Source organism: Pan troglodytes, chromosome 18 (genome assembly GCF_028858775.2).
Source record: "Pan troglodytes isolate AG18354 chromosome 18, NHGRI_mPanTro3-v2.0_pri, whole genome shotgun sequence".
In the NCBI taxonomy this organism is placed as follows: Eukaryota; Metazoa; Chordata; class Mammalia; order Primates; family Hominidae; genus Pan; species Pan troglodytes.
Window position 1 is genome coordinate 82,058,289 of NC_072416.2, and position 18,544 is coordinate 82,076,832.

The following is an 18,544-nucleotide window of genomic DNA, read 5'->3' on the forward strand; positions in this document are numbered from 1 at the left end:
TCGCGGCCTCGGCCAATGGGGCCGGCTCGCGCCGGAAGCCGGAAGCGCGGCAGCGGCGGCGGCGCTCCCCCCTCGGCAGCTGTTGTTCGGCACCATGCGAGGCCTCGGGCCAGGCTTGACGGCCAGGCGTCTCCTCCCGCTGCGGTTTCCCCCGCGGCCGCCCGGGCCCCGGCTGGCGAGCGGGCAGGCGGCCGGCGCCCTGGAGCGGGCCATGGACGAGCTGCTGCGCCGCGCGGTGCCGCCGACGCCGGCCTACGAGCTGCGCGAGAAGACACCGGCGCCCGCCGAGGGTCAGTGCGCGGACTTCGTGAGCTTCTACGGTGGGCTGGCCGAGACGGCCCAGCGGGCCGAACTGCTGGGCCGCCTGGCGCGGGGCTTCGGCGTGGACCACGGCCAGGTGGCGGAACAGAGCGCCGGCGTGCTCCATCTGCGCCAGCAGCAGCGGGAGGCGGCGGTGCTGCTGCAGGCCGAGGACCGGCTGCGCTACGCGCTGGTGCCGCGCTATCGCGGCCTCTTCCACCACATCAGCAAGCTGGACGGCGGCGTGCGCTTCCTGGTGCAGCTGCGGGCCGACCTGCTGGAGGCGCAGGCCCTCAAGCTGGTGGAGGGGCCGGACGTCCGGGTAAGGGGCCGCCGTCGACGCCCCGGCAGCGCGGACTGGCCGCCCTACTCGAGTAGTCCTCACTTGCCCCCTCCAAGTCCCACACACCCCGCCTTCCCTGCCCGATAGCACGCTCACTTCGCCCCCAGTTACCGCCTGCCAACTGTGTCCCCTTCCCACGCTGTCTGAGTCCTGGCTTCGTCAGAGCACACCCCCGCCTCCCTCCAGTCTGTCCTTGAAGTCCTCACTTGTATAGTGTTTACTAAATACTCAGCACTTGGTGGTCTTTAAGGTAACTGTCACCTCTCGTACCTGATTTAGTGTGTGCTCTACAGTCTCTTTAAATTATTGTAGCTGAGAAGTGTTTCATCTATATGGTATACCTGAACTAGAGTTTCAGACTGAGCATCAGGCAGCCTTCTGAGACCCTGGATGGTGTTTCAGAAGTTCACTGGGCACCCGCTATGTGTGAGACATTGTCCTGAGAAGTCCTGTGAAATGCACAAAGGTAAATAGGACTCAAGGTCACCACCAACACCCAGGAGTCTCCATGGCTTCTGGCCTTGTCTGTGCTCCATGACTTTTGGGAGGGCATTTAACTCCCTGCGTTCAGTACTTAATGTGATGGTTCTGAGTTGACTTGAGGTAATCAGGCATTAGCACAGTTCATTCATGTTAAATGCAGACACATACTTTGAGATTTAAATGATTATGACCCGAAAGAAGGCCTAGAGCAGCATATACTCTTCTTTTATACTGTTAGTATTAAATACGGCGAAAAACTAACCTGCCCTTTTTTTATTTTTATTTTTGTTGCCCAGACTGGAGTACAGTGGTGTTTTCACGGCTCACTGCAGCCTCGGCTTCCCCACGCTCAAGCAATCTTCCCACCTCAGCCTCCTGAGTAGCTGGGACTACAGGTGCAGGCCACCGTGCCCGGCTAATTTTTTTTTTTTTTTTTTTTTTTGTAGACAGGACGTTTCACCATGTGGCCCAGGCTTAACCTGCCCTTTGAATGAACGAAAAATGATGTAAATGTTTCAGGAAGTTTTGGACATTCAGAAGTTTGTTATGTGCAGTTAGTGTTAAAAAAAATTGAACACTTGAATGATTATGACTTGACCCATTTAAGAACTCTAATACTGGTTTAATAGTTTTCATTCCTTCAGTCTTACGTGGGTGATAACACGTATCCCTTTTACAGTAAAGGAGAACATGCTGAGGTTGTGTGACTTGTTCTTAAATTCAGAGCAAAAAGCTGTTGCTGATCACCCACCCTAATCCAGGGTTATTTGCACTACGCTTTATATCACTGTCTTACCGTTAATCAGATGTTTATTAGAAACTTTCTTTTTTGGCTACTTAGATGCATAAAATTGGGCATAATTAAGTATGGGATTAATGTCAAGAGTGACAACAGTGGCCATGATTTGATTCCCCGTGATAGCTGGTTAATTTACAGCGCTAAGTGTTACTGAGGGCCGGGCATCTTTGGCCGTAAGATTCTCAGACAGAAAGCCCACAGTTGCTCATTGCATGACACAGAATCAGTCATGAATTCTTGCTGTGTTGAATTATCATGTTCTGGGCTCAAGCCTAGTCTGAATAGCTGAGTTTTTCTGATCCACACTTGGACATAGTACTTGCAATATATCATCTCTCCAAGTAAATGATCAGCTCCTCGAAAACTGGGAAACTTGTCTTTAAATTTCTTGCATAGCAGAATGATGAATGAATCATTGTAATAGATTCCTGGGTGTCCTGGCATAAGACACACTTGACACACTAATCATTCAGCATCTGTGTGGAGGTGAGACTGCCCCACACTCTGTCATAGATTTTTGAGCCTGAGAGAAAGCCATGAAGGACTTGAAAGGTTTCTGCCCAGCTGAGAGGGTCCTCATATCAGACATTTGGACAGCTTTGTCCCTCATTGATTTCTCACATCCGGTCCAATTCTGAATTCTCTGGTTCTGTGAGATGCTGTGGAATACATCCCTTTGTTCTTCCCCACTCAAGAAAACTCTTGGTTATCGCATCTTTGGGGAGGAACACGTTGCATGGCAACTGAACACACTCACCTCCAGACTTGACTGTTGAGAGAAAGGAGCTGGCCCCTGGGAAATACAGAGGCTGCTGAGTCCTTAGACATTCACAAGTTTCCTTGCTTTTTGACCAAGGCTATTTACATAAGGGAAAAAAACATTGCATACTGTAATGCTAGGCCAAAAGTCCTGTGGACCAGAGATGTTTATCAAACAGAATGCATAACGGCAGCCTGATCTTTGCCTCTGCATATGGTTTGGACATAATGGCTGCAGGAGCCTTTCCGTGATTGCTTTATTGTGCCCCTTCCCTTTCTTAACCTAGAAACCCCAGCCTTATATTCAGTGCATGTAACTATTAGTAGCCGAACCTATTAATTCCCTTCCCCTTCCCTTGTTCTACGTAGTTGTTTTCTCGTATATACACATATATATGTATGTGTGTATATATGTGTGTGCGTGTGTGTGTTTGTATATATATATGGGTTTTTGTTTTGTTGTTTTTGTTTATGGTTTTTTTGTTTGTGTTTATTTTTTTGTTTATGTTTTTTCTTGCTATGTTTCCCAGGCTGGTCTTGAACTCCTGGCCTCAAGCAAGCAATCCTCCAATCCCAAGTGCTGGGATTATAGATAGGTGTGAGCCCAGATGTAATTTTTTTAAAATCCCTGTCATTTAAATCAGTCTTAGAATAGAATTAGATTGTTGTGTACATATAAACTATCAACTGGGATCTGATATTGTAACCTCTCACCAGAATCACTTAATGTGGTAGGATCCGATCTATTTTTTTTAATCTGATCTTTTTTTTTTTTTTTGAGACAGAGTCTTGCTCTGTTGCCCAGGCTGGAGTGCAGCAGCACAATCTCTGCTCATTGCAGCCTCTGCCTCCCAGGTTCAAGCCATTCTCCCACCTCAGCCTCCTGAGTAGCTGGGAATACAGGTGCTTGCCAACACATCTGGTTAATTTTTGTATTTTTAGTAAAGATGGGGTTTTGCTATGTTGGCCAGGCTGGTCTGGAACTCCTGACCTCAGATGATCCGCCTGCCTTGGCCTTCCGAAGTGCTGGAATTACAGGTGTGAACCACTGTGCCCGGCTGTGTTCTTACTTTTTAAAATGTTCTTTTCCTCTGATCTGAGTGAGTTTGGAGGCTTGTTACTGCCTGGATTTGTGGCCTCCTGAACGTAGAGGAGTTTGTAGGTATGTGTGTCCCTGTGGTTGCATGGTAGGTGTGGGTATGAGGATGTGATGTGTCTGGGGGATGGTGGTTTACAGGCTTTTTGTTTTTCTCCAGAGGCCCAGTTGGTTGATGACGTCAGTTTCTTAGAGGTGAAATCCCAGTGAAACCGAGTCGAATCCCCAGTAGAGGGGAAGGTCTGAGCGAGGTTCAGTGATTTGTGGGCACTCGAGGAAGGTTGGCCTTTAATTCATGGAAAGGCTTCCTCATGGGCGGTTTGGACGTTGCAGTTAGGGTGGAATGAGAGGTGCTCGAACCTTAACAGAGGCACAGAAACTAGAGAAGGGACCTGGTTCCCATTGCCACAGCCACCCGGCCATGCTAGACACCTGCGTACCCTCTGCCTTTTAGTTAATTGAGTACTCCTTGTTGGTTCTAGTAAATTCTGTGCTTACCTATGCTAAATAATACTTATTTTTAGATAGGAAAGTATACCCATAGTATCAAGTGTACGCCTGCGGAGTGGCAGCTTATGTGAGTGGGAATTGTCCCCAAATTTCTCAGCCTCTGCAGTGCTACCCTCATCCGTGACTTTATCTTCCCTTCCCCAGAGCAGGGCTTCTGGACAAGGGAAAGTAACTTTTCTTCACATACCAAAATAAGCAGATCTTGATAGAGCTTCAAAAGAGAGGGAACCAGTTTCTCTTTTAAAAGGAAAAGTGGGCTGGGCTAAACAGTGTCATACAAGTCAATGGAATTAACAATACACAATACACAGAGCCGGGTGCAGTGCCACGCACCTGTAGTCCCTGCTACTTGGGAGGTTCAGCTGAGCCCAGAAGTTCAAGTCCAGCCTAGGCAACAGAGCAAGACCTGCCTCTGAAAAAAAAAATAAGAAGCACTCCAGCAGAATCCACTGAGAATTGTCGCTGCCCTTAGCATCACCAGGATATTCCCCGCAGTTGTGTTTCTCAGTCTTGTATTGGTGATAAATGGTGCCTGAATTAACGCACGTACAGTTGCAGAGGCCTCTTTCCCTGGTGGTGTTTGTATCCCGGCAACGTTGCCGCGTGCTGTGGCTCTTCCCAGCCTGAACAGCTGCTGCCGGTGTTAGAACTGAGCAACGGAGACTTCTAACCTTTAGCCTAGATTCCCACTTCTCGTGTACCAGTGTCACATTTTGTAGCTGTCAGGAGCCCAAAATAGAATGAAGAGATTTGTAGGGGAGGAGCTTTCATCAGCCAAACCATTTCTTTCATAATTAATATTAAATTGATAGTAAAACTAGGTATTTCCAGCTTTTTTCGTATCATGAATCTAAGATACTAGTACCTCTTACACAGAGCTCAGATCATCCGTTCCTAAACTGGGGTACAGAAGCCCTCCTGGCCCCTGGGATGGTCCATAGATAAGTATCAGAGGAGTCCATGAACCCCAGGAAAACGTATGCACAATTTTACTAATGTATTTGCAGTGTTCTGGGGGCAGGACCTATGGTTTTTAGCATGTAAGAATGTGAGAGGATCCCAGGAAGATTAAGAATTGCTATAGTCAAATGCAGAAAGTACAGTTTTATAAAGGGCCATTCCGTGTCACCTAGCAAATGATCTCTTTCATCCTGCCCTCTTGCTACTTCGTAATCACCATTCATTCCATTTTTCCATCTTTTTCATTTGATATCAATCTATTAGTGAATGCTTTGTGAACCATAAAAATGAATCAGAAGTGGACCCTGCTTTTATGGCGTTTACAACCAAGTAAAGGAGATTGAGTCATGGAATGTAGAGTTAAAGGGAATTGCAAAGATCTTCTGGTCCAGCTGTCTATCCAATGCTTAAATCCGTTTTCAAACAGCTCCGTTGAGTTCTGTCCACCTGTGCTTGATGACTTCCAGTGCTGAGGGTCACCGTCTCCCAGGATGACCTCTGTGGGCAGCTCCAGCTATTCAACAGTTCCTCTTTACACTAAATTGAGTCCACATCTGACTGCCCATGACTTCCACCAGTCAGTCCTAGATTTCCTTCCCCGGCCCCCATGGGGTCACACAGAACAAATTTGTGGCCTCTTTCGTGCCCTAGTGCTTAAACATGTAAAAGGAGACCTCATCTCCTTCCGAAAACTTCTCTGAGCCATCACCCCAAAACCTGCAACTCTTCCTCAGGCATCAAAGTTCTGAGTCCTTTCACCCTTTAACAGGGATTAAAATGTAAAATTGTTTTATAAAATTTGGAAGCTGAGGCAGGAGAATCGCTTGAACCCAGGGAGCAGAGGTTGCAGTGAGCCAGGGTTGCACCACTGCACTCCAGCCTGGGTGACAGAGCAAGACTCCATCTCTCAAAAAAAAAAAAAAAAAAAAAATTCTAGCTGTTGTAAAGCCATTCTTATAGGTGTTGCCCATTGTGTTCTTTATGACCCTTATAGAGAGATTCAGAAGGTCATTCTTGTATCAGATGTCCTGAGATGTTTACTGTTATTTAATAATAATGTTCAGTGGATCTGTTACTATGTAGTTTATGAGTAACAAAGACCCAAAATAACAGTGATTTGAATATGACAGAAGTTTGTCTGTCATGTGAAAGTCTAGAGGTGGGCAACCCAGAGCTGATTCTGGTCTTTGGTGCTCTTGGTAGATCCAGACTTGAATCTTGTTGCTCTGCCCAGAAAAACCATCTCCAAAGCCACGTCGTGGCCCAGGATGGCTGCTCCAATGCCAGCCATCACACCGCCTTCCAGTCTGCAGTGGAAAGGACAAAGAAAAAGATGGGCCAAGGGCCTGCTCCTGCTGTCTTTTCAAGTTCCCCAAAGTGGCTGCAGGAGACCTCTGCTTACCCCTCATTGACCAGAGAGCTCTGTCACATGGCTGACCCCAGCCGCAGTGCAATCTTTGTTCTGGACAGCTGTGTCCCTAGCTGAAAAGTGAGGCTTCTATTAATTTGAAAGAAAAGGGATACAGCCATTGGGGAACAACAAGCTGTGGCTGTGCAGGCAGCACCGAGGCGACGCTGCTCCTGCTCAGGGCCTTGTGTTCTGCTCTTGCTGGAAAAGCTTCAGTGCAGATGTATCTTGGGTGGTCAAGTCAATTCACATCATTTTTGGAAGTAGATACAATATAAATAAGTGAAGCAAAATTAGGATAATTTCATCAACTCTGAAATGCATTGGTTGCCAGATACACTATTATTTTATGTCCCTTTAAGGTAGGTTAAAAATGCTGCCAGTTACGGCGGGGCACAGTGGCTGACGCCTGTAATCCCAGCACTTTGAGAGGCCAAGGCAGGCAGATTGCCTGTGCTCAGGAGCTCGAGACCAGCCTGGGCAACGTGGCAAAACCCTATTTCTACAAAAAATACAAAAAAAAAATTATCCAGGCTTGATGGCGCTCACCTGCAGTCCCAGCTACGTGGGGGGCTGAGAAAGGAGGACCACTTGAGCCCAGGAGGTCAAGGCTGCAGTGAGCCGTGTTCATGCTGTTGCATTCCAGCCTGGGTGACCGAGTGAGACCCCGTCTCTTAAAACAAAAATGCTGCCAATTAGTCTGTGACCCGCCATCATTCGAAAGATGCATCCTGACTTGAGAGATGTTAAAATATGAAAATGTACATCTCTGAGTTGATGAAATAGGGTTCCTGAACCAAGTACTTGTCTTTCTTAGGAAATGTAGGCGTAATGTTTTGACGTATCAAAGAAGGTTCCCGAAAGGACGAGGAGAGTGCTGTTGACACCCTTGCTGTCTTAGTATTTCCTTTACAGTGCATCTTTCATTGTTATGTTGATTTTATATGATTAGTATGCTCACTATGGTGAACGAATTGGAACATATTATTTGATTTGGGCAACTTAGTTCAAATTGAATTGTTTCCATTCAGAGGTCTTAACAGACTGAAGTAGTTAAGTCTAAATAGAGCGTTTAACAAAAGCCTGACTTGGTTTGAGATAAGATGTCTGACAGAGGAATCTTGGGAAAAGCTGTTTGGAGAATTGTCTTGCACAGTTGTCTTATGTATCGTGCTTGAGTGTTTTCATTCCTTGTGCTGACCACAACACAGAGACGGGCTTGATCTGTTGCACATTGGAGGCCTGGGATTTATCTTCTCCTTTTCAGGAAATGAATGGGGTGCTGAAAGGAATGCTCTCAGAATGGTTTTCCTCCGGGTTCCTGAACCTAGAACGGGTTACCTGGCATTCACCGTGTGAAGTGCTTCAGAAAATCAGTGAGTAAGTATTACGGTTTTCATTGTCTTTGTACATACATTTTTCATATATATTTGTGTATGTTTTATATTGACTAAAAGCTAATCTATCTCCATTCATATGTACAGTTTATTTCAAGTCTAATAAAATCCAAACACAGTATTTGCAAATGCTGCAGCTGTCACCACACATGATACTAAGATTATGGAGGAAGAAGAAAGGGCACCAAGAGAAACTGATACGTCTGTCAGTGACCTGCGTGTGAGGTCTTATTTGTGTCCTCTTATTTAAAGCAAACACACCCATTTTCGCTCGTCCCAAGACCCCGTGATCAGAGTTGTAGAAACTCACTGGACCAAGCATTTGCATTCGTAATCAAAACAGTATTTAGCCCACCTGGTGGTTAAGATTTCTCCCTGAGTTAAAATCTCTAAACAAACTATATCATGTGTTAGTTACATCCAGGACCCGTATAACACAGGCTAGCATGTCACGGTGCCTTCACAACCTTTGCACGTAGGTATCTTCACATTACATGTTGTCCCATGGAATCCATGGTTTGAAAAGTGTCCTATTTGAAATGTAACCAATTCAATTCAAAGGGCTGACAGTGCCTGCTGCCATTTCACATGCTGAAAACAAAATAGCGGTGGGGCGAGATTGCTGGAAGACACCAGATGAGCCCCCTGATTGCAGCACTGACGGCTTCACAGAGATCCCGAGGAAAGAAAAGACAGTGTTCAACACCAAGCGTTTGATTAGGTTTCACGTTAAAATCTGCGTGAATCCTTCCCCGGAGCCTCACAAACTCCTCTTAAAACTGGGATTAAAACTGGAGCACAATTTTGTGTGTAAAATGGTCATTCACTGTAGTTCCTCTCAGTGGGTGCTGTTTCTCATGAAAATGGCTTTCTTTGAATTTTCCAGAAGAGTCCATTAAAGCTCTATTTAAAGAACTTGTTTGACTTAGACGAATAGTATGAATAGGAGTCAGCAGCCGTTCCTTGTGAATTATGCATTTGTCTTGTCTCTTTATAAATTCCGCCCCAGGGCTGAGGCTGTGCATCCTGTAAAAAACTGGATGGACATGAAGCGCCGTGTTGGGCCCTACAGAAGGTGTTACTTCTTTTCTCACTGTTCGACCCCTGGGGAGCCCCTGGTCGTTTTGCACGTGGCACTGACTGGTGACATCTCCAGCAACATCCAGGTACCTGCGATGGTCAATTCGGGACAAGATGGGCACCCCATAGAGCCCCTTGTGTTTTTTGTTTTGTTTTGTTTTTACTTGAGTTTATCCTCTTTTTTTTTTTTTAAATAAATGGTTTTGGGCTTTTTTAAATTGGTTAAATAAAATCTCCAGATTTGTAGGTGTAGAGCGTAGAAGTGTAACAGGCAGACAGTTATGGAGCAAGGCGAGCATTCATCTGGCTGTGTTGATCTTAGGTTGAGATACAGTTAAAGTCTATCACAGAACATGTTTGTGAGGCAGAAAATAATTGTGAAGGAAGAAGGGACAGATACCTGGTCCATACATAGTTCACCTTTACAGCTTTTGTTACATGCCTGTGGGGAGTTTTGAAAGATACTTGATTAGAAAATTGAAAGAGGCACTCCATCCCTTATGCTTGATGTGGGCCGAGGACACTCCTTGGCGAGTGGAGGTTATGGGACTTGTGGTTGATAGCCCCGTCCTGTGGCAAGCTGCTCTGCTCCTGGATGAGTTTGGCAAGAATGTCTGAAACGCTCCTGCAGGCCCATGGGGGCAGAAGAACCAGGGAGCACATTGCAGGGTCTGGAAATAAGAGTGCTAAAGACAGGTGGCAGGGAGCATGAGACCCCTGGGGCATTGCAGGTTTGCTCAGACCAAGAGGACATGAGGGGCTGTTAGGAAGCTAAGTGGATGATGGCCCATCACAAGGTGAGTGCCCTAAGCAGGTGTCCTGCTGAGAAGTTAGAGAAGCTGAGTAGGGCAAATGAGCAGACATTCCTGATCACCAAGGAGAAACACATTCCCTTACAATGTTTGTGTGTGAAAGAGTCACACTCCGATGCCCTCTTGGTGGGACTAGGGGCCATTCTGACTTCTCTGAGGGCAATTTGGCAACATGGATGAAAATTCAGAATGTGCATTCCTTCTGGCCTAACAGTTCCACTCTTAGGAACTTCTCCTGGGGAGATGCTCAGCCCTCAGAGTCAGATGGCTATTCCTGCAGCATTGCTGACAGTTCAGAAGGCTGGAGATGATAACCTAGGGCCCATTAGGAGAGAATGGGCTCCAGGAGGGCGGTGTAGACACATGGCGCGGCCTCGTGTACATCAGATATCTGTGCATGTATTTAAATATTATTGTAGGTTTATATGGAAAACCAGCCTTGACTTACTCTTGAGTAGAAGTTCAGGTTTACAGAGTAGCATGTGTATGGTGTGGTCTTATGAATAATATTAATAATATCTGTTGAGTAGTGCTCTGTGCCTGTCAGTCTGTGAAGCACATTTTGTGTGTTATTGCCCTGAGCACCCTGTGATTTAGGTGGTGGTGTTGTGTTTTTTTTTTTTTTTGAAGCGGAGTTTCGCTCTTCTTGCGCAGGCTAGAGTGCAATGGTGCTGTCTCGGCTCACTGCAACCTCCATCTCCCGGGTACAAGCGATTCTCCTGCCTCAGCCTCCCGAGTAGCTGGGGATTACAGGCATGTGCCACCATGCCCAGCTATTTTTTTTTTTTTTTTTGTATTTTTAGTACAGATGGGATTTCACCATGTTGGCCAGGCTGGTCTCGAACTCCTGACCTCAGGTGATCTGCCCGCCGCGGCTTCCCAAAGTGCTGGGACTATAAAGGCGTGAGCCACCGTGCCCGGCTGATTTAGGTATTATGAGAAAACCGAGGCTTGAGGGAACGTCCGCAACTTACCCATGATCATCGAGCAAGTAAGGGTGGAACTGGAATTCAGACCCAGCTCGCATCCTGACTCTAACGGCACGTGAGAGTGTGCGTGGGTACGCAGTCCTGTGTGCATTTGTGTGCGTACCGAGAGCCTCTGAGACAGGCCTGGAAAGGTGTTCATCAAAAGGGCAGCAGCAACAGGCATGGAGATTAGATTTTGGAGTAATTGGTTATTTTTTTTTATGCATGGTTTTTTTTTTTTGGCCTCTTTTTGTTTTATTCACTTAGTTTTATCAATTTTTTGTCTCTTTGGCATTATACATACCTCACTTGTATAACCGAAGAAAGTTTTGTTTTTATTTTGAAAACTTAAAAAAAAGATTGCTGGGATTTTTGCATAAGGAATCACAAGATAATTTGCAGACTTCTTAAAAAACAAAGGAGAGCCCGGCGCAGTGACTCACGCCCAGAATCCCAACACTCCGGGAGGCTGAGGAGGCAGCCGGATCACCTGAGGTCAGGAGTTCCAGACCAGCCTGGCCAACGTGGTGAAACCCCATCTCTACTAAAAATACAAAAATTATCCGTGTGTGGTGGTGTGCGCCTGTAGCCCCAGCTACTTGGGAGGCTGAGGCACAAATGAGAATCGCTTGCCACTAGGCAGAGGTTGCATTGAGCCGAGGTCGTGCCACTGCACTCCAGCCTGGGCGACAGAGCAAGACTCCGTCTCAAAAAAAAAAAAAAAAAAAGAAAGGAGATAAGCCTGGGAGTGATGTGAAGTGAGCTCCATCCTGTGAACGACAGAGCTCTTCCATAGAGCACGGTGCAGGACAGCGGGCCCCTCTCGGGCCTCGGAGGATATGTCCTTCATGTCATGAGCTCTCCCCCTTTCCTCACAGCAGCATTTCTTCACTTTGTTGGAGTCACAGACCCTGTTAAGAATCTGGAGGGAAAAATGCTGAGGATGTTTTCCTCAGGGCAGATATGCATAGACTCACACATTCCATACACAATTTCTTTCTTTTTTTCTTTTTTTTGAGACGGAGTCTCGCTCTGTGCCCAGGCTGGAGTGCAGTGGCGTGATCTCGGCTCCCTGCAACCTCCGCCTCCCGGGTTCACACCATTCTCCTGCCTCAGCCTCCGTAGTAGCTGGGACTACAGGCACCTGCCACCATGCCCGGCTCATTTTTTTTGTATTTTTAGTAGAGACGGGGTTTCACCGTGTTAGCCAGGGTGGTCTCGATCTCCTGACCTCGTGATCCGCTCGCCTCGGCCTCCCAAAGTGCTGGGATTACAGGCGTGAGCCACCGCGCCCGGCCTCCATACACAATTTCAGAAAGTTCATGGACTGACTACGAGACCTCGTCTATGCAGTCTGAGCTAAACGCTCCTACTTCCAGAATCGAAGGTCGCTGGTAGAAGTTAAAATAGTTTAAATGGGTTCTTCAAAAGTAAGCTGGTTTCCGTGCTTCAAAGCAGATGAAAAGGTAGCCCCCTGCTGTTCCACTGTTATCCAGTGAGCTTTGGAGTGTTAAGGATTATGCTTCGGAGTATAAGAGATTAGAAAACGCTGCCGTCAGAATGAGAGGCAATAAACTCAGACTTCAGCTAAGCGACTTCCCAGTCTAGCTCGTTTCTTAGAATGCCTCGCAGGGATGTCTGCAAATGTGTTATCATTTAGGAAAAACAAAAATGGCACAAAACCCAAAAGGTACATGAAAAAGTCAAACAAAGGTATATTTCCTAAAAGAAAATTATATAGGACTGCTTATAGCCTCTTGAGAAATTTGAAAAACCTAGGGTTCAGAGAAAAGGAGGAAAAACAATTCAGTGGTGGGAAACGTCAGTCCTTTAGGAGAAGCTGAAGGAACTGGAGCTGTCTGGTCTCAAGGATCCATGTGTTATCGCTGAGTGTTGGCCGGAGAGTTTGTGGAGCAAGTTTTTGTTTGCACAAAGGCCTAAAAGAGACAGAAAGGGGCATACATTGCTCTTCAACAAAGTTTGCATGAAAATTTCAAAATGACAGAAACGATGCAGTGCTGAGGACCCCCAGGCACGCGGTGGAGTCGCCTCCTCCAGAGAGTTTTCAGAACAGCAGCTTTTAGGCTCTGTAGCCTGAACCCCAGCTGGGGAGCCGAGGTCTCTTCCAGCTCCTTCAGTGCTCTGAGAATTGTCTTCTCGTCCCAGCAACAGGCTTGTCTCGTGGGCTGCAGAGCGGCCAGGCCACCCTTAGAACCATCGTTGGTGTTTTCCAGGCAATCGTGAAGGAACATCCTCCATCAGAAACAGAAGAGAAGAACAAAATTGCTGCTGCCATCTTTTATTCCATCAGCTTGACCCAGCAGGGACTCCAAGGGGTGGAGCTGGGAACATTCCTCATAAAGCGAGTCGTCAAGGAGTTGCAGGTAAGCGACACGCAGGGAGCCCCGGTCACGCTTGGCTTCCGTGTGGTCAGGTCAGCGAACCTCGTGGGGTGTCAGGTGCCATGAGGGACACAGATGAAGACAGGAGCTAAAGGGAGGGGCAGGGGGTAGAAAAGGTGCCAGAGGCCCCTTGGCAACTCCTAGGAGCCATGAGTCTCCCAGAGAGATGAGAATGATGCTGAGAGAGGCCTCCAACCCAGCTGCCCAGTTGACTGCAAGACGCAGTTGTGTTCTGAGGTCATCAACTCTCTCTAGGGTGACCTCGTTCTGACCTGCTCGGGACACTCTGGATTTCACGTGTCATCCTGGTGTAAGTGTCACTCTGAAATGTCCCAGCCAGATGGCACAGCTGGTAGTCATCCTGCCACGCCTGTCCTCCCCCTGCCCCTGCCCACACTCTCAGGGCCTCTGACACCTGATGTGCTGTTAGCTTGGGCCTTCTCATGGCTTGTGAGGGAGCGCTGAGGTGAGACCAGACAGCTCGAAGGTAAATGCATCGGCTTTTAATCTAACTCTCCTCTCTTTGCTGCCCTGTGAAAAACATATTAACCATCCTACATCAGAAATGTTGATGTTCACTCCAGGCCTAGGCTTTCGAAAACCACCAGCCTCATCAGGGACTTGGATAAATTCCAATGAGTAGAATCTAATAATTAGGTGCAGCAGCTAGATGTTTGCTAATGACTGGCTCTGAGCAGGGTGTTCACTGTGTTGGGGGCTGCACATGGTTGCAGCAGAGGCCTTCCTTTGAGGACGACAGTGTGGAGTGGGGACGTTTACATGCTCCTAGTAAATTCATAATCAATTTCTAATTGAAGCCCTCAGGATTCAGCTGGGTGTGGGCTTCATTACCACGCCGCCATGTTTCCCCCGGGTAACAATGAGCCGTAGCTCATTCCCACAGTTTCCTCATTCCTCTGTCTTCACTGAGGGTGGTGATTAGCAGGGCGGGGTGGGGAAATGTATCAGGGTAAGGAAGGCAGGAAGAGGAGGAGCAGATCCCGGGATTCGGGGGAGTTGGGCCTTAGCCCAGCAGCTGTCCTGAGGGTGTCGCTTAACTGCCCCTGGGCGGCCAGCCTAGAAGTCCTCAAAGGGAGTCTGGAAGGGAACAAATGGCCCCTCTGCATGGAGGCGCGCGTCAGGGTTTACAAAAGCGAAACACAGCTGGGCGCAGTGGCTCACGCCTGTAATCCCAGCCGAGGCAGGCAGATCACCTGGGGTCAGGAGTTCGAGACTAGCCTGGCGAACGTGGTGAAACCCCGTCTCTACTAAAAATACAAAAATTAGGCGTGGTGGCGCATGCCTGTAGTCCCAGCTACTCGGGAGGCTGAGGCAGGAGAATCACTTGAACCTAGGAGGCGGAGATTGCAGTGAGCCAAGACTGCCCCATTGCACTCCAGCCTGGGAGAGACAGTCTCAAAAAAAAAAAAAAAAAAACAGTGGGTCGGGGCGGGGGCAAAAAACCCGGGAGCTACCACGAATGCCCAACGAGAGGAACATGGTGAGGAAAATCATAATAGGCTTCTCTTTTCATATTACTCTGTGGTTAAAATTTTCTGTTTTTGAATTTTAAATGATAATGAGAAAATGCTCACGATATAAATTCATATTGCAAAATATAAAGTAAGTGTCTCACCCATGCAAAAATCGCATCAAGAAACACCAGGAGTTTATCTGAGCAGACTGTCGAGGGTAGTTTTCTCAATGTAGTGGAGTGTGATGGTTTTATTTTCTTCTGTCATTAATTTTTTTAAAAAATATCTATAGTGAGCCTTTGTTACATTTATAATCAGAAAGTAGTAGATTGTTTGAAATGATCATGAGATCTCTGTCTAGTTGGGACAATAACGATTGAACCGTGTCATGTGATATGGAGAGACACCCGCAGCGTCCCCCTCCTTGCCCTCTACCCCGTTCTGCACCCGCTGGGGTGTGGCCGGGCAGCTAGTCGCTCACTCACCAGTCCCTGGCCACTCGTGTGCCGAGCAGCAGAGCAGCTTCTGGGGCCTCACAGGTGGCCATGGGAGGAGCATGGTGTACGGGAAAGACAAGGCCTGCAGTGAGTAGCTGCAGTGCACCGAGCCCCACTCCCCACTGGCCAGCTGTCTGGTTTTAGGCAAGTCCCCCAACACCCTAGTCTCGGTTTTGCCGACATGAGAAGGGTTGGTGGGGACGGAGACGCCCTGCCTTGGGGAGTCAGGATGCCTCCAGGGTCTGGCACACATCAGGTTCCTGATAAATATTTCCTGCTGGGCGTGGTGGCGTGAGCCTGCGGTCCCAGCTACTCAGCAGGCCGAGGCAGGAGGATGGCTTGGACCCAGGAGATGGAGGCTGCAGTGAGCCATGATGACACCACTGCACTCCAGCTAGGGCAATAGAGCAAGACCCTGACTCTAAGAGGAAAAAAAGAAAAGTTCCTTGAAAGAAGATAAACGACATGTATCAGATGTCACTCTGACCGCTGCACAGCAGCATGTGAGCCGTAGGTTAAGAGGTGCTCCTCTGTTGGTAACGTACCTGCTGAATTTGTGTTTTCTCCGCCTTCCTTTCCACCCCAACCATGCTTTACAGAGAGAGTTTCCTCACCTTGGGGTGTTTTCGAGTCTGTCACCTATACCTGGTTTCACCAAATGGCTTCTCGGGCTTCTGAACTCGCAAATGAAGGAGCATGGGAGGAATGAACTCTTTACAGATTCGGAATGTAAGGAAATCTCGGAGATCACAGGTGGCCCCATTAACGAGACCCTCAAGCTCCTCCTCAGCAGCAGCGAGTGGGTGCAGTCGGAGAAGCTGGCGCGGGCGCTGCAGACTCCGCTGATGAGGCTGTGCGCCTGGTACCTGTATGGAGAGAAGCACCGCGGCTACGCGCTGAACCCCGTGGCCAACTTCCACCTGCAGAACGGGGCGGTGCTGTGGCGCATCAACTGGATGGCGGATGTGAGCCTCAGAGGCATCACCGGCTCCTGCGGCCTGATGGCCAACTACCGCTACTTCCTGGAGGAGACGGGCCCCAACAGCACCTCCTACCTCGGCTCCAAGATCATCAAAGCCTCTGAGCAGGTCCTCAGCCTAGTGGCCCAGTTTCAAAAGAACAGCAAGCTCTGACGGTAAACCTCTCCTAAAGCACAGGGCCCCGGCTAAGAAAATCATCATTTTCAGGAGGGGCCGGGAGTTATGTATCTGAAGGAGCTTTCCAAGCAAAGCCAAAGTTGACTGTGTTCTTGTCCCGCCGCCAGTCCACACTGTGAGGCCAGGCCCCAACTTCCCTCGCCCTGGGCGAGACATGCACCCAGTGCAAGACGGTTGTGGGTGCGGGTGCACACAGATGAGTGGGTTGCTGTGCTGTCTCCGGAAGATTCTGTCATTGCCCTTGGCCTGGCTCCCTGCCCGGGGCTGGTGCTGTGGTACCTACATCTTCAGGAAGCTGTGCAGCCTCTGCCATTGCCCTCCCAGGGGGATCTGGCATCCTCCTAAGGACCAGGGCGCGTGGCCCAGATAAGAATAGGTGTTCCTTTGCGCTCATAAAACAGAATGCGGCGATGGTTGCTTTAGCCATTTCTCACCATGCAATGCAGAGGGACAAAGGGCTGTGCTACACTTCCCAGTTAAATTCTGAAGCTCATAAATGTATGAAAAGGTTTGTGATTTTGCACAAGGTGTGTGTAGTAAGTGAAATCGTTGAACACAAAAATGTTGCTGCTTGAGGCATAAGTTGGATAATAGGCTTTAAATGATCAGGGATTCAGGTTCATAATGAACTTCACAGTAAAGAACACGTTTGTTCTGTAAAGCATTGAACATCTATCTGATTATGTAGTGGTGGTCGTCTTTAAGATTAGAGACCTGGGAAGGCTGGAATCAGCCAGCCAGCCTACAGGGAGTTTGGGATGAAGGAGCCTGGGGTGTGTGGGATGAGAACAAAGGTGAAGGAAGGGGGAGTCATTGTGCTTGTGGGAGGAAGGCAGTTGTGTTTGTGTGTATATGTGTGTATCAGTGCACGTCTGTGTGCATGTGCACGAGCGTCTGTGTGTATCAGTGCACGTCTGTGTGCATGTGCACGAGCGTCTGTGTATCAGTGCACGTCTGTGTGCGTGTGCACGAGCGTGTGTATCAGTGCACGTCTGTGTGCATGTGCACGAGCGTCTCTGTATCTGCATGTCTGTGTGCGTGTGCACGAACGTCTCTGTGTGTATCAGTGCACGTCTGTGTGCGTGTGCACGAGTGTCTATCAGTGCACGTCTGTGCATGTGCACGAGCATCTGTGTATCAGTGCATGTCTGTGTGCGTGTGCACGAGCGTCTCTGTGTGTATCAGTGCACGTCTGTGTGCATGTGCATGAGCGTCTCTGTGTATCAGTGCACGTCTGTGTGCATGTGCACGAGCGTCTGTGTGGATCAGTGCACGTCTGTGCATGTGCACGAGCGTCTCTGTGTGTATCAATGCACGTCTGTGCATGTGCACGAGCATCTGTATCAGTGCATGTCTGTGTGCGTGTGCACGAGCGTCTCTGTGTATCAGTGCATGTCTGTGTGCATGTGCACGAGCGTCTCTGTGTCAGTGCACGTCTGTGCGTGTGCACGAGCGTCTCTGTATCAGTGCACGTCTGTGCGTGTGCACGAGTGTCTCTGTATCAGTGCACATCTGTGTGCATGTGCACGAGCGTCTATCAGTGCACGTCTGTGCGTGTGCACGAGCGTCTCTGTGTGGATCAGTGCACGTCTGTGCGTGTGCACGAGCGTCTCTGTCAGTGCACGTCTGTGCATGTGCGCATGGGCATGTGCTCACACGTCTTTGTGTGTCTATGTGCGCGTGTCCACAGTTGCCCTGTCCTTGCTGTCCTCGCTGTCCTCGGTTTGGCAGACAGGTCCCTCACCTTCCTTGCCTTTCATCTCCCGTGACCCACGCCAGGCCCCTTCTCTGTCTTCTGCGTACGGCATGTTGCTTCGTGACAGACGGTGTGATGGTGGGAGCTGTCTCATGCCTCTTGTTCTCCGGGCTGATTCTGAAAGAGTGGCTTGCAGGCCAATCACTGCAATCCTGGCAACCTGCCCGCCCTTCTTGCGGGCAGAGTTCTTTACCGTAAGCGTCCCCAGACCCTCAGGCCTGCGGAAACCTGCTGGGCCTTACCATCTTTGCTTAGCTTTTGGCCTAGACCTTAAAGACCAGCAGTGTTCTGTGCTTTATTCTGCTGCCTCCAGAGTGCCATGGACAGATCACCCATTCTGGA

General features: G+C 48.6%; 1 protein-coding gene across 1 annotated transcript; it reads left to right on the forward strand.

Annotated features, from left to right (window-relative positions):
• The first annotated feature begins 10 nt into the window (after window positions 1-10).
• Window positions 11-17,107, forward strand: MLYCD (malonyl-CoA decarboxylase). The gene is made up of 5 exons (XM_523518.9): window positions 11-622; window positions 7,926-8,038; window positions 9,065-9,221; window positions 13,150-13,299; window positions 15,889-17,107. The coding sequence occupies exons 1-5, from the start codon at window positions 95-97 to the stop codon at window positions 16,420-16,422; spliced, it is 1,482 nt and encodes a 493-aa protein (XP_523518.4). The 5' UTR covers window positions 11-94; the 3' UTR covers window positions 16,423-17,107.
• The last annotated feature ends 1,437 nt before the right edge of the window (window positions 17,108-18,544 follow it).